Source organism: Pan paniscus, chromosome 1 (assembly GCF_029289425.2).
Source record: "Pan paniscus chromosome 1, NHGRI_mPanPan1-v2.0_pri, whole genome shotgun sequence".
Classification (NCBI taxonomy): domain Eukaryota; kingdom Metazoa; phylum Chordata; class Mammalia; order Primates; family Hominidae; genus Pan; species Pan paniscus.
In genome coordinates, this window is record NC_073249.2 from 104333708 (window position 1) to 104354184 (window position 20477).

The 20477-nt window shown below is 46.3% G+C and overlaps 1 protein-coding gene across 3 annotated transcripts in view; it reads left to right on the forward strand.

Annotated features, from left to right (window-relative positions):
- Nucleotides 1-319: 319 nt before the first annotated feature.
- The window catches only part of LOC117980872 (neuroblastoma breakpoint family member 15-like), a 40940-nt gene continuing 20782 nt past the window's right edge, over nucleotides 320-20477 (forward strand). The window contains exons 1-4 of one of the 3 annotated variants that reach the window (XM_063605957.1): nucleotides 320-947; nucleotides 5255-5526; nucleotides 13483-13581; nucleotides 15502-15643. In XM_063605957.1, the coding sequence (XP_063462027.1) occupies nucleotides 15517-15643 (127 nt within the window). In that variant the 5' untranslated portion in view covers nucleotides 320-947; nucleotides 5255-5526; nucleotides 13483-13581; nucleotides 15502-15516. The remainder of the gene's footprint in view (nucleotides 948-5254; nucleotides 5527-13482; nucleotides 13582-15501; nucleotides 15644-20477) is intronic. The other 2 variants (XM_063605955.1, XM_063605958.1) reach the window with 2 other exon arrangements.

The following is a 20477-nucleotide window of genomic DNA, read 5'->3' on the forward strand; positions in this document are numbered from 1 at the left end:
TTGTTAATTGAAATTGACTTTAAATAATGGCACGACTTAAAATTATGCAAACATTTGCCTTAGATAAAATTTCAAGTTTTCAAAGTTTTTAGCTGGGTAGATGGCATGGCTTTACTTCACATTTCTTGGTATTTCCTAATCTTGTTAAAAAAAAAGTTTTTCTTTTTCTCAAAGGCTTATTTCAGTGGAAGCCCATCTGCGAAATCTGTTATAAATTTAAATTAGAAAATAAATACAAGTGCCATTGACACGTTGGTTATTGTTTTTGCGAGTGACCTAAGGCCACCTCCGCGGGAGCTGGGGGCTGCCTTCCGACTCCTGTGCGTCTGCGCCGCGGGCCGAGCCCGGAAGTCAGACTATGGGGCGGTGCGGCAGCGCGAAGCCTGCAGTCCTAAACGCGGGGTCGCTCCGGGCTTCCGAGGGAGTGTGTCTCCCGCCTCTTTAACCTGGCAGGGGCGGTTCAAGTGGCCGGGGAAATCGGCGAATTGCAGGGTCAAGGGCTGGTGCTTTGAAAGAGAGGCGGAGGGGAGAGAGGGATTTTCCCGTCCCCGCTGCGCTCCGTCCTCCATTACTCCTTTTCTCGGCCCGCGGCCCGAACCCGTTGTGCGGTAGAGGCAGCCGGGTCCCTTTAAGGCCCCGCTGCGCCTGTGCCTTGGGCTCTCCTGACGCGGCCCAGCCGGACCCTGAGGAGCCAGCGGGCCGCAAGCAAGTTGCTGGGCGGCGGTTGAGATAGCGGCGGTGCTGGGAGGGGTAGGTGAGGGTCGCGAGGCTGCCTGAGCTTCTGAGTGAGCCTGGTGATTTTGGGAACGCGGGACGCGCCACCTGCGGCGCCAGGAGCGGGGCCGAGGTAGGGCGGCACGGCTGCAGCCTGGATGGGAAGTTCAAGTTTACTGCGAAGTCCACCCAGCGTTCCGGAGGTGAGGGCGCCGCGCCAGGCCGGGCGGGAGGTGAGTCTGGGACCTGCGGGCGCACAGCTGGGCTGAGGCGCGGCGCGCTGGGCCGCCGCAAGTTTTGTTACGCGAGCGGGGCGGTTGCGCCGGGCGCTGCCGGGCTCCGCAGGGCTCCGCCGGGGCCTAAGTTCCCTGCGCTTGATTCCTCGCCTGCCGCTGCAGCCCGCAGCCCTCCTCTCGTGGGCGCTGGGGAAGAAACTCCCTGGCGGGTGTTCTGTGGCATCCCAGGGGGTGGAGGGACGGAGCAGCTTCGGGGGCACGTCTTCGGAAGTCCTGTGGAGCACACTGACTTCGCATCCCACCCTCGAGGCCGTTCCTTCTGGGAACTTGAGGGGCAAGAGCGCTCGCGCCCCTGACTTGCAAAGTTGGGGTCTTTATTGGCCTCCGGGATTCTGCTCCTGGCGGTGTCTCCAGGCTGGTGATGGGCAAGCCAGGTGTGCCAGGTCCAGGATGCATGTGAGGAGCGTTTGTAGCGATCACTGAATCACCTCATGACTAGCGGGGCAAGCCTCAAATTCACCACAGGATTTCTGGTAGGTTGGACTGTGGTGTTGGTGTTTGCAGTCCAAAGAGTTGCTGTGATTTTTCTGTGCCTGTCTGTCTTTCCTTGAGGCTTCTTAGATCATCTCATTTGGCGTCCTTTCACCCAAGAGTTAACCAAGCGAGGAATGGTTTCCTCTCTTTCCTCCTACCTTTTGCTGGTGGAGCTGCTTTCGAAAAGAAGCACTTTAAGAGGCCGACGCGGGCAGATCATGAGGTCAGGAGATTGAGACCATCCTGGCTAACACAGTGAAACCCCGTCTCTACTGAAAATACAAAAAATTAGCCGGGCGTGGTGGCGGGCGCCTGTAGTCCCAGCTACTCGGGAGGCTGAGGCAGGAGACTCACTTGAACCTGGGAGGCGGAGGTTGCAGTGAGCGGAGATATCTTGTCACTGCACTCCAGCCTGGGTGACAGAGCGAGACTCCCTCTAAAAAAAAAAAAAAAAAAAAAAAAAAAGCCTTTTCTTGCAGTGGTATCTTTTCTTTGAGTTACAGTGTTGTTCATCCTTTCTTTGCCGAAAGAATGAATCCCACTGCTTCACAAAGTTAAGGAAAACTGACGTGCTGGTGGTTTTTAATCTTTGTTCTGAGCTGTTATGCATTAATAGCTTTCTTTTTGTTTTTAAATTTAATTAGTAAAATTTCACCAGTGAACCAAAAGCTCTTTTTTTTTTTCTATTCTAAAATGCTAGCCTTAAGATTTCTGAGAACTTTGTGTCAAAGAAATCTTCGAAAAGTTACTGAAGTATACAGAAGAAGTTCACAATTTTAAACGTGCAGGTGATCTGGGCGTGGTAGATCACACCTGTAATTCCAGCATTTCGGGAGGCCAAGGTGGGCGGATCACTTGAGCCCAGGAGTTCCACACCAGCCTGGGCAATGTGGCAAAATGCCATCTCTACTAAAAATACAAAAATTAGCTGTGTGTGGTCAACAGAGCCCGGGAGGTTGAGATTGCAGTGAGCAGTGATCGTGCCAGTGCACTCTGGCCTGGATGGCAGAGTGCAACCCTGCCTCAAAAAAAAAAAAAAAAGTACAGGTCATGAGTTTTTACTAAATGAACCACCACAGATTAAGAAATAGAACATTACTATATTGGGGTATATATGTAGAAGTGGCATTGTTAGTTTTAGAGCTATATGAATGATAAAACTTTAGTATTACATATGGCTGAACATTTTCCCAAAGTGTTTTATCAGTTAGCAGGGAATATTCCAGTTACCCCACATCCTTGCTGATGCTTGTCAGTTAAAAATTATTTTGTTATTCTAGTAGAGGTGCAGTAATATATCAATGCGGTTTCAACTTCCATTTTCCTGGTATTGAGATTGAGTATCTTTTATTGCCATTTATATGTCCTCTTTTATGAAGTGCCTGTTAAATCTTTTTATCCAGTTTTCATTGATATGCTTTTCCGTTGATTTGTAATACTTTATTCTGGATATGCATCCTTTCTAGGATATATATGGATTGCATTTCTCTTTTTTCAATCTACAGCTTGCGTTTTCACTCTTTTAATGATGTTTTTTCATGAATGGAGATTCTCTAATTTTTTTTCTTTTTGAGACAAGATCTCACTCTGCTGCCCAGGCTGGAGTGCAGTGGTACAATCACAGCTTAGTGCAACCTCGACCTCCCAAGGCTCAGGTGATGCTCCTGCCTCAGTCCCCAAGTAGCTGGGACCTACAGGAGACCACTACCATGCTCAGCTGTTTTTTGTATTTTTACTAGACATGGGGTTTTGCCATGTTGCATAGCCCGATATGGAATTCCTGGGCTCAAGTGATACACCTGCCTCGGCCTCCCAAAGTGTTGGGATTATAGGCATGAGCTACCGCACCCGGCCAGAGTATCTTAATTTTAATGAAATATACTTTATCAATCTTTTCCTTTATGGTTACTGCTTATTGTGTCCTGTTTAAGAAATCAATGCCTGGCCAGGTGCGGTGGCTCATGCCTGTAATCCCAGCACTGTGGGAGGCCTAGGCAGGTGGATCACGAGGTCAGGAGTATGAAACCAGCCTGGCCGACATGGTGAAACCCCGTCTCTACTAAAAATACAAAAATTAGCTGGATGTGGTGGCGGGCACCTGTAATCCCAGCTACTCAGGAGACTGAGGCAGGAGAATTGCTTGAACCCCGGAGGCGGAGGTTGCAGTGAGCCGAGATTACACTACTGTACTCCAGCCTGGTTGACAGAGCAAGACTCTGTCTTGTACCAAAAAAAAAAAAAAAAAAAGAAAGAAAGAAAGAAAAAAGAAATCAATGCCTAGCCTAAGAATATGAACACACTTTTCTATATTAACCTTATAGCAATTTTATTTTAGTTTTTGCATTTTTTTTTTTTCAGACAGGGTCTTACTCTGTTGCCCAGGCTGAAGTGTGTTGGCATAATCTCAGCTCACTGCAACCTCCACCTCCTGGCTCAAGCAATCCTCCTGCCTCAGCCTCCTGAGTAGCTGCGACTATAGGCGTGTGCCACCATGCCTGGCTAATTTTTGTATTTTCTGTAGAGATGGGGATTCAACATGTTTCCCAGGTTGGTCTCAAACCCTTGGGCTCAAGTAGTCTGCTTGCTTCAGCCTCCCAAAGTGCTGGGATTACGGCATGCACCACCATGCCCAGCTAATTTTTTTATTTTTTGTAGACAGGGTCTTCCTGTGGTGCCCAGACTAGTTTCAAACACTTGGGCTCAGTTGATTGTCCCACCTTGGCATCCCAAAGTGTTGGGATTACAAGTGTGAGCCATCACATCTGGCCATTTTAGTTTTAATAATTTTTATATTTTTCTAATTTAAAACAGGTACTAAAATCTCTTACAGCTATTATTTGTAAATATAGTATTCATTATTGTTATTTTTTTTTTGTATGTGTTCAATCTCATTTTCAATATAAGCTCCTGGAAATTAGAGATTTTGTTTCTTTTATTCACCACTGTATTCTCAGTACTTGACCTTGCCTGGCATGAAACAGATATTGAATAAATATTTGTTAAATGAATGAATGAATGAACATACTAATACCATATTCAGTAATCTCCAAGTGTCACGGTTTTCACCATCTAACAAATAAAATAGCTTGTATAGAGCAGAATCATAGTCAACCTGCCATAAAAGGAAATGCCAATGAAAAATAAACCTTTGTATGTGTAGCTGCTAAGATTTTGGGGCTTTTGTTACTGCAGCATAACCTAGTGAAAGCTCAGTGAGACAGCCTGTAGAATATACGTGTACAGATAGACCAGATAGACCAGTAGATGAGATTCCAAAGAAGCATTAACTACACCCACACACTCTTAATTCCCTAACAGAAGGAATCGAATTCTTGTTCACTAAGATCTACCTCAAATATTCCTTACTTTGTGAAAACTTCCCTGGCTACTCAAATATTTAGTCAGGACTCTATTTTTTTCCCCCCAGGCTGGAATGCAGTGGTGCCATCATAGCTCACTAACCTCTAACTCAAGGCTCAAGGAATCCTCCTGCCTCAGCCTCCCGAGTAGCTGAGAGTGCAAGTGTGCGCCACCATGCTCGGCTAATTTTTCATTTTTTATTTTCAGAGATGGGGTCTTACTATGTTGCACAGGCTGGTGAGGACTGTTGATTACATATGACGGAAACCCAACCAACTCTAGTTCCCCACAACCTTTCAATCTGCTCCTGCCTGGGTCTTCCCAGTCTCGGTAAATGGCAGCTCCACCCTTCAAGTTGCCCAAGCCCCAAATCTCAATGTTAACCTTGATTTCTCTCTTTTATCTCATAGGCATTCTGAAGGCAAATCCTGTTTAGACCCAGGCAAAGGTTCCTGGTGACCCAGGCTCTCATGAGCAGATTGTCCCTTATCATTCTCCTGAGGATGTCTGGAGCTTCAGTGCTGTGTGCTCTTGGCCTCCACACTGGGGGTGCCACCGACTCCCACTGTCCAGGGCTTCTGGTGGACTCTCCGAGGCACCGATGTAGAAACTTACCCATTCAGTGCACCAAGAGCAGCCTCACATGGTGTGGGCCGACATGAAGAGCTGCCAGATCCCACAGGTAAAAACCCTGAGGCACTGCCAGCTCGATGCAGTCAGAGAGTCCTTTTTCTTTTTCTTTTTTTATTTTATTTTTATTGATCATTCTTGGGTGTTTCTTACAGAGGGGGATTTGGCAGGGTCATAGGACACTAGTGGAGGGAAGGTCAGCAGACAAACAAGTGAACAAAGGTCTCTGGTTTTCCTAGGCAGAGTGTTTGTGTCCCTGGGTACTTGAGATTAGGGAGTGGTGATGACTCTTAACGAGCATGCTGCCTTCAAGCATCTGTTTAACAAAGCACATCTTGCACCGCCCTTAATCCATTTAACCCTGAATGGACACAGCACATGTTTCAGAGAGCACAGGGTTGGGGGTAAGGTCATAGATCAACAGGATCCCAAGGCAGAAGAATTTTTCTTAGTACAGAACAAAATGAAAAGTCTCCCATGTCTACTTCTTTCTACACAGACACGGCAACCATCCGATTTCTCAATCTTTTCCCCACCTTTCCCCCCTTTCTATTCCAGAAAACCGCCATCGTCATCATGGCCCATTCTCAATGAGCTGTTGGGTACACCTCCCAGACGGGGTGGTGGCCGGGCAGAGGGGCTCCTCACTTCCCAGTAGGGGCGGCCGGGCAGAGGCGCCCCTCAGCTCCCGGACCGGGTGGCTGGCCAGGCGGGGGGCTGACCCCCCCATCTCCCTCCCGGACGGGGCGGCTGGCCGGGCGGGCGGCTGACCCCCCCACCTCCCTCCCAGACGGGGCGGCTGGCCGGGCGTGGGGCTGACCCCCCCACCTCCCTCCCGGACGGGGCAGCTGGCCAGGCGTGGGGCTGAGCCCCCCACCTCCCTCCCGGACGGGGCGGCTGGCCGGGAGGGAGCGCTGACCACCCCCCACCTCCCTCCCGGACGGAGCGGCTGGCCGGGCGGGGGGCTGAGCCCCCCACCTCCCTCCCGGACGGGGCGGCTGGCCGGGCAGAGGGGCTCCTCACTTCCCAGTAGGGGCGGCCGGGCAGAGGCGCCCCTCACCTCCCGGACGGGGCAGCTGGCCGGGCGGGGGGCTGAGCCCCCCACCTCCCTCCTGGACGAGGCGGCTGGCTGGGCGGGGGGGCTGACCCCCCCACCTCCCTCCTGGACGGGGCGGCTGGCTGGGCAGAGGGGCTCCTGGCTGGGCAGAGGGGCTCCTCACTTCCCAGTAAGGGCGGCCGGGCAGAGGCGCCCCTCAGCTCCCAGACCGGGTGGCTGGCCAGGCAGGGGGCTGACCCCCCCATCTCCCTCCCGGACGGGGCGGCTGGCCGGGCGGGGGGCTGACCCCCCCACCTCCCTCCCGGACGGGGCGGCTGGCTGGGCCGGGGGCTGACCCCCCCACCTCCCTCCCGGACGGGGCGGCTGGCCGGGCGGGGGGCTGAGCCCCCCACCTCCCTCCCGGACGGGGCGGCTGGCCGGGCAGAGGGGCTCCTCACTTCCCAGTAGGGGCAGCCGGGCAGAGGCGCCCCTCACCTCCCGGACGGGGCGGCTGGCCGGGCGTGGGGCTGAGCCCCCCACCTCCCTCCCGGACAGGGCGGCTGGCCGGGCAGAGGGGCTCCTCACTTCCCAGTAGGGGCGGCCGGGCAGAGGCGCCCCTCACCTCCTGGACGGGGCGGCTGGCTGGGCGGGGGGCTGAGCCCCCCCACCTCCCTCCCGGACGGGGTGGCTGCCGGGCGGAGACGCCCCTCACTTCCCAGACGGGGTGGCAGCCAGGCGGAGGGGCTCCTCACTTCTCAGACAGGGCGGTTGCCAGGCGGAGGGTCTCCTCACTTCTCAGACGGGGCGGCCGGGCAGAGGCTGCAATCTCCGCACTTTGGGGGGCCAAGGCAGGCGGCTGGGAGGTGGAGGCCGTAGCGAGCCGAGATCACGCCACTGCACTCCAGCCTGGGCACCATTGAGCACTGAGTGAATGAGACTCCGTCTGCAATCCCGGCACCTCGGGAGGCCGAGGCTGGCGGATCACTCGCGGCTAGGAGCTGGAGACCAGTCCGGCCAACACAGCGAAACCCCGTCCCCACCAAAAAAACATGAAAACCAGTCAGGCGTGGCGGCGCGCGCCTGCAATCGCAGGCACTCGGCAGGCTGAGGCAGGAGAATCAGGCAGGGAGGCTGCAGCGAGCCGAGATGGCAGCAGTACAGTCCACCTTTGGCCCGGCATGAGAGGGAGACCGTGGAAAGGAGAGGGAGACGGGAGAGGGAGAGGGAGAGGGAGACGGGAGAGGGAGACGGGAGAGGGAGACGGGAGACGGGAGAGGGAGAGGGAGACGGGAGAGGGAGACGGGAGAGGGAGACGGGAGAGGGAGCAGAGTCCTTTTTCTATTATGACTCAGATGTGAAGGGAAGATGCCAAGGGCCCTAAACATCGCAGGGCCTTGCCTGGCATGAAATAGATACTGAATTAATATTTGTTAAGTGAATGAACAAATATTCACAGCGTGTGCCACCCTCGACCTGCAGTGCCGTGGTCAGGTGGAAGTGATTTTACTTCAGGAGAGGACAGTGTTCTCTCCAGGACTTTTCCTTAGTAGCTAGATCTGCATCCCACTCCTTGCTCTTCCCCTCTTACCCCCCATTCTCTGCCCCCATTTCCATCTCTTGTTTCCACCCTGCTGTCCCCTTTCACCTGCTTTCTCCTCTTCAGCTTTCATGGCTCACCCCCTCCCTGTCCACCCACATCCCCCAGGCTAAGGCTCTGCACTGTCCTGGGTGGGGAGATGTGTGTGGTTTTAGGCAGTGCCCTCTAGATGTGTCCAGGATGGGGAAACATGGCTCAGTTGCCAGTATAATGGGTTAAAAGAGAGGCCACTTTTGAAGGCCGATCCCATCTCCCATTCCAGAATCCTGTAGGACTTAGAATTTATGGGCCACAGTGGAATTCTTGGTTCCCCAGGACCTTGTGGTGGATGCCTTCTTTCACTGAGCATTCATGGGGTGACTATTAGGTACCATGCCCTGCTCTGGGCTAGAGGCCCCATAATGAGTAAATCTCAGGTCACTACCCCACGGAACCCACCACTGCAGGCATTGAGAGGGGGAGAAAGAAAGGGGCATGGCCTGTTTGTATCCTTCTCACGTGGCCGTCCACCAGGTCCTGGGGGAGTGGGAGCCAGTGCAAGGAGGGAAGTCCAGTGAGAATGACAAATGGACGATGTCAGACCCAGGGGCTGAGGCCCCCACCTGCAGCCGGGCAGCTTCTGGAGTGGACAAGGAGCAGCAGGGAAGGTTGCGGCCTGGTGTTCTGGGATCCACTGTCTCATCTCATTCTTTTGGGCACCAGAACTTATCCAAAGACAAGACTCAGTGTCTCTGGCAACAGTGGGCCAGAGGAATAATGTGTTTCAGGAGGAAGAAGGGGTTGTACCCCATGGAAACAGTATATAGTTTTACAGTAGTGCGTCTCTCTCTAATAACTAGTTAGCATGTTCCTGTTAATGGAAAATACTGGTGGTGTAAGTTCCCCTGGATGTTCTCATCTTCATGTAAATTTGTTCATTTCCTTCCTTCCTTTCTTCCCTACTTCTCTCCCTTCCCTACTTCCCTCCCACTCTCTTTCTCTCTCTATTCTTTCCCTCCCTCCTTCCCTTCCACCCTCCCTCCCTTCCTTTCTTCCTCCCTTCCTCCCTCCCTCCCTGCCTTCCTCCCTCCCTTCTTTTCTTCCTCCCTCCCTTCCTCCCTCCCTCCCTGCCTTCCTTCCTCCCTCCCTTCCTTCCTCCCTCCCTCCCTCCTTCCCTCCCTCCCTCCATTCTTTCCTTTCTTCTTTTCTTTTTCTTTCTCTCTCTCTCATGCTCTCTCTTTTTCTTTCCTTTTTGTTCTACTACTTTAAATAGACCACACTGCACTGAAATCTACATTACTTACCAAAACCTCTGGAGCTGCTTCTGTCTTGTAGGCAGGGAGCTCATCCTGTAGCCCTTAGGTCCTCCCAGCCTCCTCCTCCTCTGATTTGTGGGTGCCACTGGGGCAGCTGCTGAGTCTCAGTGGTTCCTAGTCATCACCAAGTTCTGCCCACCTAGATGGTTTGCACCTGTCCTTACCAGAACCCTGCACTGTCTAGATGACTGAGGCTGCTTCTGCCTAACTGATCTGCTAGCTGTGTTCCGGGGGCACCCCAGGGTTAGAGGTAAATGGCATAGGTGTTGAAATCTCCAACTGCTCTGACTCCAGGTTGGTGCACTTCAATGCCAAGTACTAACCAAACAATAACAGGATGCCACCAAAACCTTGGTATGGGGCTGCTGCATCCTAATTAAAAAAAAGTAATAGATGTTATTTTTTAGAACAGTTCTAGGTTTACAGAAAAATGGAGTAGATAGTACAGAGAGTTCTCCTAGGCTCCCCTGTCCTCCAGCACACAATTTCCCCTATTAGTATGTTGTTAGTGTGGTCCATTTGTTACAATTGATGAACCACTATTGATACATCATTATCAACTAAAGTCCATAGTTTACACTAGAGTTCATTCTTTGAGTTTCACAGATTATGGGTTTTGGCAATTACATAATGTCCTAAATCCTCAATACAGCATCATGCAAAATAGTTTCACGCTGAAAATTCCCTGTGCTTCACCATTTCATGCCTCCTCCTCTCCTCCACCCCTGACAACCACTCATCGTTTTACTACTTCTATCTTTTTGACTTTCCAAGAATGTCCTAGAGTTGGAATTACAGTATGTAGGTTTCCAGACTGGCTTCTTTCTAGCATTATGTACTTTAAGTTCCTCCACACCTTTTCATGACTTGACAGCTTGTTTTGAAAAATCACTGAATCAGATTTCATTGTATGGCTACAACACAGTTTGTTTATTCATTCACTTGGTGAAAGACGTCTTGGGTACTTCCAAGTTTTGACAATTATGATAAAATTGCTGTAAGTACTTATGTGCAGGATTTTGAATGAACTTAAGTTTTCCAAAGTGACTGTACACTTTTGATTTCCACTAGCTATGGAGAGTTCTGGTTGTTCCTGATCTTTGACAGCATTTGGTGTGTTCACCGTTTTGTGTTTTAGCCATTCTGATAGGTTTACAGTGATATCTCGTTGTTTTAATGTGCAATTCCCTCACAAATGATTTTGAGCATCTTTCTCATATGCTTATTTGCCATCTGTATATCTTATTAATGAGGTGTTCAGATCTTTCACCTTTTTTTTTTTTTTTTTTTTTTTTTTGCTTTGTGTTGTTTCGTTCTCAGAATTCTTCATATATTTTGGACAGCAGTTTTTCCATCAGATTATTTTGTAAATATTTTCTCCCAGTCTGTGACTTGCTTTTTCCATTCTCTTAACAGTGTCTTTCACAGAACAGAAGTTTTTAATTTTAATGAGGCTCAACTTAATTTTTTTTTCATTAGTAGATTGTGCTTTTGGTTTTGTATCTAAGAAGCCATCATTGAACCCAGGATCCCCGAGATTTTCTCCTATGTTATCTCCTAGGATTCTTATGGTTTTGCGCTTACCTTTACGTGTAAGATTTATTTTATAAAGGGTATAACATGCATACCTGGATTTATTTAGTTTTTTGCATGTGGTTGTCCAGCTGTTCTAGCACCACTAGTTGGAAAGGCTATCTTTGCTGTTTTAAATTGTCTCTAAACCTCCATGGAAGATCAGTGGACTGTATGTAGGCCTGCTTCTGGGCTCCGTATTCTTTTCCATGCATCTATTTGTGTGTGTTTTCTCTTTTCACCAACTTCACACTATTTGGGTTACTGTAGCTTAATGTAAGTCCTGAAGTTGGTAGTGCCAAACCTCAGGGAGTTTTTCTGAACTTCATCATGAGAACCTGGTTGAGATCATTGTAGTAAAACTTGGAAATGTGTGAGATTCCCCCTTAGTCTGGTCTTCAAGGAGTTTTTAATGTTCTAGCCAGGCTACCCTCAGCTTCTAGTAATCTGTCAATATAATTTAAGTGCTCCTCCCACTTGCTGTCCCCAGTAGCTTCTCTTCCCTGTGAGCTGTGACTCCTTATGTGTTAGCCTGTGTTTCTCATTTTTAAGGTGGCAGTTTTCCCTGTGACCTCAATTCTCTGATCCACCCTAGAAGGGTTGACTTTCAGTTTGTTCAGCTTTTTTCTAGCTGTGAGGACAAGTGATGACTGCCTAGCTCTTTCCATGTTGAAATAGAAACCCAAAAGTTTGTTTAAAGAATTACTTGTTATAAAAGTCCCCCATTGTTAATGTACAACTCAATGATGTAAGTTGATTTATCAAATTGTGCAGCCATCAGCAGAGTTCTACTTCAGCATATTTTGTCACTTCCCAAATTCCCTTGAACCTGTTTGTAGTCATTTCCTAATCCCTGGTCCCCATGACTGGGTCTGAATAGAATAAATATTTGGAAAGCAGACTTCATTATATTTACATTTTCCTGTGTTTGGGACTTTATGTAGTGGACTATTGTGTTTGTTTTGTGACAAGTAGAGAAGAGATTGCATTCTAGGGATGGTTTTTGGGGGAACATAATAGTAGTCCTGTTTATGGCTCTCCTTGAATTGGTTCTTCTGTGCTGGTGACTGGTATTTGTTACCAAACCTTGTCTGGTGAGCACAAGAAAAGGAATTTTTTAAAATCTGCTATTAAAATTGAGATGATACATTTTCACATAATAATATTTGGAGTTAAGTAGTGAACCGTCTTTATTTTATTTTATCTTTTTTTTTGGAGATGGAGTTATTTCTCTTTTCCTTGGGCTCGAATGCAACGGTGCCATCTCAGCTCACTGCAACCTCCACCTCCTGAGTTCAAGTGATTCTCCTGCCTCAGCCTCCTGAATAGCTGGGATTACAGGCGCCTGCCACCACACCTGGCTAATGTTTATATTTTTGGTAGAGACAGGGTTTCTTCATGTTGGCCAGGTTGGTCGCTAACTCTTGACCTCAAGTGATCCACCTGCCTTGGCCTCTCAAAGTGCTAGGATTACAGATATGAGCCACGGCCTGACCTGAACTGTGGGGAAAAGAAAGAGAGATCAGATTGTTACTGTGTCTGTGTAGGAAGAAGTAGACATAAGAGACTCCATTTTGTTCTGTACTAAGAAAAATTCTTTTGCCTTGAGACGCTGTTAATCTGTAACCCTACCCCCAACCCTGTGCTCCCTAAGACATGGGCTGTGTCAACTCATGGTTAAATGGATTAAGGACTGTTCAGGGTGTGCTTTATTAAACAAATGCTTGAAGGCAGCATGCTTGTTAAGAGTCATCACCACTCCCTAATCTCAAGTACCCAGAGACACACTACACTGTGGAAGACTGCAGGGACCTCTGCCTAGGAAAGCCAGGTATTGTCCAAGGTTTCTCCCCATGTAATAGTCTGAAATACAGCCTCATGGGAAGGGAAAGACCTGACTGTCCCCCAGCCCAACACCCGTAAAGGGTCTGTGCTGAGGAGGATTAGTAAAAGAGGAAGGAAGGCCTCTTTGCAGTTGAGATAAGAGGAAGGCATCTGTCTCCTGCTCGTCCCTGGGCAATGGAATGTCTCGGTGTAAAGCCCAATTGTATATTCCATCTACTGAGATAGGAGAAAACCACCTTAGGACTGGAGGTGGGACATGCTGGCAGCAATACTGCTCTTTAAGGCATTGAGATGTTTATATATATGCACATCAAAAGCACAGCACTTTTTTCTTTACCTTGTTTATGATGCAGAGACATTTGTTCACGTGTTTACCTGCTGATCTTCTCTCCACTATTATCCTATTGTCCTGCCACATCCCCCTCTCCGGAAACGCCCGATAATGATCAATAAATACTAAGGGAACTCAGAGGCCAGTGCCGGCATGGGTCCGGCATGGGTCCTCCGTATGCTGAACGCCGGTCCCCTGGGCCCATTTTTCTTTCTCTGTACTTTGTCTCTGTGTCTCTTTCTTTTCCAAGTCTCTCCTTCCACCTAACGAGAAACGCCCACAGGTGTGGAGGGGCAACCCATCCCTTCACTGAACCATTTTTATTCTTTCAGAAATGTGATTGATAACAGTAAAGCCACACTCCTCAAGTGCCTGAAATACCCCTCATTGTCTTCTTCAGGTGGCAAGGGCTCTGGAACAGCCACATAAAGGTGAGGGCAATATTTTTACTGTAGTTCTTTCATTGATTGGTCGATTGATTGATTTTTTTCTCTTAGAGGGTTAGCATACATTTATCTGAAATTGAAATTCAAGAGGAGAGACAGGCACCTGTACTAGTTTTCTCTTGCTGCCTATTATCACATTACCACAAACCAGTGGTTTGAAACCACAGAAGTCTGGAATGAAGCGGCCGGGTTCTCTGATCAGAGTCATGTGAGACTAAAATCCGGGAATGGGCTGGCTGTGTTTTTTTCCTAGAGCTCAAGCTATTTTTCCAGGTTCACTACAGATAATGAAAGAGTTCCTATTCTTGTTTGTGGGGGACTGAGGGCCCTTTTTCTGTGCTGGCTGTCAGCGGGGAGACACTCTGACTCCAGAGGCCACGTGCTTTCCTCCTTACCTGTCTGTTTCATCTTTCAACCAATAACAACTTATGGAGTCCTTCTCAAGCTCCCACCTTCTCTGACTTCATCTTCTCCAACCAGCCACACAAAGCTCTGTCATGTATGGAGTGATGTGATTAGATCCAGTTCATGCGGTAACCTCACCATCTTAAAGTCATATAACTGGCATATAACAACATAATCACAGGAATGGTGTCTCATCACCTTAAGAGGCTTTAGAGACAAGGGTGTGGCATGTTTGGGGACCATTTCAGAAATTCCATCTACCACAGTAGGATACTCACATTCCCCCATCTGCAAAGTGCATTTACCCTCTCCCCTGAGGTTTCCAGATTTCATGTCATTAAAGCATTAGTTCAACATGAAAAATGTCATGTAGACCACATCAGATCAAAAGTTTAAAATCCCATCTAAAACATCCACACCAGGTGTGAATGAGGCTTCCGAGAGTGTCCATTAAGTGCAGATCCTTGACATAATTCCCTTACCTCTGTCGACCTGTGAAACTGAACAAACAGCTTATCTGTCCCTAATGTGAAATGATGGGACAGGCATAGAATAACAACTACAGTGATTCTAGTTCAAAATGAGGGAACATGGAGGGGATAAAGAAGTCGCTAACCCAAAATAGTTTGGAAATGGAGCTGGGCAAAATCCAGCAGGAGTTTCTTAGTTAGAATCCACAGCCTGGGACTGACCCTCTGTCCTGTGGGTCTTTGCCTCTGGGCTCTCTGCTCTGCATTTCTTGAAACCATTATTATTTATCATTTTTCTCACACTCTTTTGCTTATGGCTCCTATTGCACTCAAAATGTTTTTGAGATTCATCCATGTTGTTCTGTGTGTCAAAAGTTTGTTCCTTTAGCCATTCCATGGAATGAATGTATCACATTCTTGTATTGATAGATATTTGAATGTTTATTTGAATGTATATTGATAGATATTTGAATACAAGAATGTATCCATTCTTGTATTGATAGATATTTGAATGTTTCCAGTTTTTCCTATTATGAATAAAACTGCTATGGACATTCTTGTATATATCATTTTCTGCACATATGTTTTAATTTCTGTTGGATAAATGCTTAGGAATTACTGAATCATAGAATAGGTAGTTGTTTAGCTCTGTAAGAATATGCCAGACATTTTTTCCCAAAGTGTTTATACTATTGTACATTCCAACCATTAATGTATGAAGGTGAGAAAGCTTTTGCTACTTCCAAAGAGGCCTCTCTATATACATGTAATTTTTTCTAACTGGAGACAGGCTGATGACTTCAGGGACATGAGCATGGGATACCTGTCATCACCACCACCATGAAGTTGGGATTCAGGAAGGAGTTTAATCATATAAAGAATCCTGTGACCAGTATGAGCTTCTCTCAGGCCACACAGGGCACTCAAGTGAACAGGGCATGGGGCCCCTGGGGTCATGGTAAGAAAGTGTCTCATTGGTAAAACCTTTTCCTCTGGGGAGGTAAATAAATTATTTGTTTCTTCTTGGTAGCCCTTGAAGATAAGGATGGTCAAACAAAATAATATCGTACCTGGAGAAACTCAGATCTTGCTAAGATTTACTGGTTGGGAATCCAAAGTTAATGCCAAGAAGCAGCTGCCAGTTGGGATCAAATGTGAGCCTATGGATCAGGGTGCGTACTCAAACACAGAGAGCTTTCTGAAAGATGCTACCAGTAGTTTTTCCAGGGCAGAGATGGGTCCTTTATTTTTCTCTCTAATCTAGCCCATATGCTTAGCTGAGTTTTCTTCATATCACTTTAAATGATGATGTCTCTTGTTCAACAATTTTCTAAACATTCTTTAGATAATAATTTTATGGGCATTCTTTATTGCATTAGGCTTAAATTTAATGCATCTTAAGGTTTTATTGCAAAATATTGCCTTGTTTCCTTTTTAAGATGATACAATTTATAATATGCAAATTTGCTGTCTGTCCCCTCCCTTTATGTACATAGAAAATGAGCAAACAGGTGGCCATGAAACAGATGGTCATAGAATTGTTTCAGTGCTTGTGAGTGCAGCAACCCAAGAGTGTCTTATCTGAAATACCACCAGGAATGTCTGGACACAGTAGACAAAGGTTTTTCAACTGGATGCCTTAGGATACATGCTTCCAAAAACAAAGTAGCCAAAAAGAAACCAGAGTCACAGAATATCAGAGCCAGAGGAACATTTGGAGGTAATTCAGTACCTCCTCCTTTTCAACCTACAGGGGAGATAGTGGAAGAGAAGCAGGGATGGGTCTGCCTTCTGTGCCCACAATTCATTGGAGATTGTTGTGGTGAAGAATTTCTTTTATGATGAAGGAGAAATAAACTCCCATCAGCTTTAATTCAGGCAGGTTTATTGAAAAGGTGAAGAAGCATCTTGCAGAAGCAAAGCATGGCTGAGGCTTGTGGGCTCTGTCTGGACAAATGAGCAGCCGACAGTGGCTGATGCTGCCCCTGACTCTGGGGCCGTGTGGTCTGTGGTTCTCTGTGAGCATCTCTTCTATTCTCTTGCATCTTCCCTCAGCCTGGCAGTCTCTGTGTACTCTTCAACCCATAATTGAGCGAGGCTGTACCAGCCCCAATGCCATGTAGCACTTTATGTCAAATTAGAAAGGCATGAAATAAACTGGCCCTTTATAATACAACTGTTGTTCCAACAGTTGAAAATAACAATATCTTGACTCCTGGTTGAGTGCTTTACGCTGAGCTTTCTTTTCTGAATATGAGCACAGACTTGGGGATATTAGTGTCACCTAGCGTTATTAGCTAGTATTCTCCTTTTGTTTCCCCATAACATCCCCTCCTCCTTCCCACAGATCCACTTTCCACTCATTTCCATCCTGTCTTACGCCACTTGGGGCTTGTCCCTTCTAGAATGCATCCCTGGCTCCCCTGTTTGCACACTTCTAGTTAGGTTTAGCAATGGGGGCACCCGATGGAGCCTGGAAGTGAGAGGAAGGTGAGGTCCGTATTTCTTCCCTCTCCCTCCCTGCTCTGGCACTGAGTATCTGGCAATAGCTGCATCTGTCTATTACTTCAGTGGCCACTCTTCCACAGCCCCTATTCTCAGTGGGTCCCATAGCATTATTTACCTTTGTTCCTTTAGCTCCCACCAAGGAAGACCCAGAGGCATTCTCCTCACCAAGGCATTAAGAAATGCATGGGTGAGGGGAACAGCGGCGTGCATGTAAAGGTCCTATGGCGCCTCTCCTCTACAGGCTGGAGCTCATGGCGGGAGATGCTGCATGGATTTGCCCTCCCTGCTGTCAGAACAACAGGGTTCTGGAAGAGTAGAGGACAGGTCGTGGGACTTAGCTGTCTAGAGACAAGGCGGGAGGGATTTCCTTGAGAGGCAGGGACATGTGGTGGTTACTAATCATTGTGAGGTGTCTGGGATGTAATGGATGGGAAATCTACTAAGAAGTCAACTTATGTAATAATTAGAAAAGCTCTAGTTCTGAGGACAGAGACCTGTTGGAGTCACCATAGTGGAAATTTATGACCTGGTATCCAGTTCAGATACCTGGAGCTTCTTGACTGAGGGGAGATTGGATCCCTTGGGGAAGAGTGAAGCCTTCAATGCTGCCACAAGTGTGATCTGCCCGCCTCAGCCTCCCAAAGTGCTGGGATTACAGGCGTGAGCCACCATGCCCGGCCTCTTTTTTATATTTAAAAAATATCATTTTATATATTATCAGGGCAAAAGAGAAAAACCATATGATTACCTTGTCATACACAGTAAAAGCATTTGGCAAAATTGAAAACTTTTTTCATGATTTATAAAAACAAACCCCAGAAAATGCTCAGCATGATGAGAACAGAAGGCAACACTTCCAACCCCATTAAGGGCAGATTTGAAGAACCCACAGGTAACATTATATTAAATGGCATAAGATTGAATGCTTTTCTATTAAATCAGAGAAAAAAGTAGAATACCTGTTGTTACTCTTTTAATTCAGCATTATACTAGAGCTCTAAATCAATGCAATAAAGTAAGAAAAATTAATAAAGTATTGAAAGAATTGAAGCTGTCTTTATTCACAGATAATGACTGTGTTTGTTAACAATGCTAGAAATCTGCGAAAATCTACCAGAACTAATCAGTGAATTTGGTAGTGTTGCAGAATGTAAGCTCTCAATGTAAGTGGTCTTTCGTATTTCTGTATATTAGCAATGAGCATTTGGAAAATGAAATAAGAATACAATTTCATTTAAAGTAACATCTAAATACATGTTGTGCTTATAAATAAATTCAACAGACTGGGCACCATGGCTCACACTTGTAATCTCAGCACTTTGGGAAGCCGAGGTGGGCAGATCATGAGGTCAGGAGATGGAGACCATCATGCCTAACACAGTGAAACCCCATCTCTACTAAAAATACAAAAAATTAGCTAGGCGTGGTGGCATGTGCCTGTAGTCCAGCCACTTGGGAGGCTGAGGCAGGAGGATCACTTGAACCTGGGAGGCAGAGGTTACAGTGAGCTGAGATCGCATCACTGCACTCCAGCCTGGGTAACAGAGCAAGACTCTGTCTCAAAAAAAAAAAAAAAAAAAGGAAAGTCAACAAAATTTATGTAAGGCCAGTACACCAAAAACTACAAAAAATTGCTTTGAGAAATTATGAAAGAACTAAATTAGTGGGGAGATAAACCTTGTCATGGATCAGAAGAGTTGTTATGTTTAAAGAGTCAGTTCTTCGTAAATTGATCTCCAGATCCAATGCAATTCTAATAAAAATTCCAAGCGGCATTTTGATAGAAATTTACAAGCTGATTCTACCATTTATATGGTAATGTCAATGATCAAGAATAATAAAATAGCAATATTATAAAAGAATAATGGTGAATGAATTCACTACCTATTTCCAGAATTACTCTACAGCTATGAAAATCAAGATTATGTGTTTTGTTGAAAAAAAAAATAGAATATATATCAGTGGAAGAGAAGAGAGAATCCAGAAATAGATACTCGCATGTATGTCTAATTGATTCTTAGGACATATATATATGTATACACACCCACCCACACACACACAAACGTGTGTGTGTATATATATATATATTCACCGTTTTGAAGATTATCATCTCCAAATAGGGAATATATATATATATATATACACACACACACACATATATATATGCAGTCTGATAAGATAAACAGCACAATGAAACAATTTCTCAAAAGACTTGAATAGATACTTCGGAAAAGAAGATACATGAATGGTCAGTTAGCATAGGTAAAGATGCTCCACTGTTTAGTCATCAGGGAGATCAATCAGTGCAACAATGAGATACCAGTACATATCCATAAGAATGGCTAAAATTAAAAAGGCTGAAAATAGCACATGTTGGTGAGGATATAAAGCACTTGGAAGTCTTATACTTGTAGGAATGAAAAATGGTATGGCTCCTTTGAAAATCTAACAGTTTCTTAAAGGTTAAACATAACACAAATCAGATGGACAGTCATTCCATTCCTGGGAGTTTACACACTGTGTCTGCACAATGATCTGTATGTGTGTTTCCAGACCAACCTGAGGGGCGGGCTGCTATTTCTCGTGGCTCAGTAACGAGACACAGATGAACTGGGGAGGAAGAGAGTTTTGACTTCTGCAACTGGTTACAGGGAAACGGCCTGGAAATTATCACCAGACCAACTCAAAATTGGAAAGTTTTCCTGAGCTAATGTACCTTCTAAGCTATATGTGTATGTGGAAGTGTGCATTCATCTAAATACATAAGTGATTGACTTCTTTTAATCTATAACTAAGTCTGAGTCCTGAAGACCTTCCTCTGGAACCTCAGTTAAATTCACTTAATCTAAATGGGTCTAGGTGCTGGAGGCCCTTATCTTGTCTCCTGCTAAATCACAGAGGTTTGGAGAGTCCTTTCAGATCTCCAATAAACTTGTTTGTGGAGGCCTGGGGAGTTTCTTCAGACCCCCAATAAAACTCGTTTAATACTAAATGGCTCCTGTTAAGAATGCCTTCGTTATTTCGTCATGCTTTAAGGCCCAGGAAAAACCTAGGCAAAACTCTTGGTGGGCTTTTGTTACATTCCAGCCTTTGTATAAGGGCACTGGCTTCTTTTTTTTTTTTTTTCCTCTTAATATTTAATTGAACCACTCAGTCGGTACTGAAACAGTTGTTAGGGAGGCCTGTGTTAGTGAGACCTGGCCTGCCACGTATGGATGCTCATGATAGTTTCTTCATAATAGCCCAAACGCGGAATGATAGAAATGTCCAATAATAAGTGAAAGTACAAACATACATGGTATAGCCACACGAAGGAATACTACTCAGTATTTACAAGACATTACAGATGGATTTTAAAATTACATTGATGCATGAAAGAAGGCAGACACAAAAGAACACAAGTATCATTTCATTTATAGAAAATGGTTAAAAATGCAAAGGGACCTGAAGTGACAGTGGCTCCTTGGGGCTGAGGGTTGAAAGGCTGATGAATTGCAA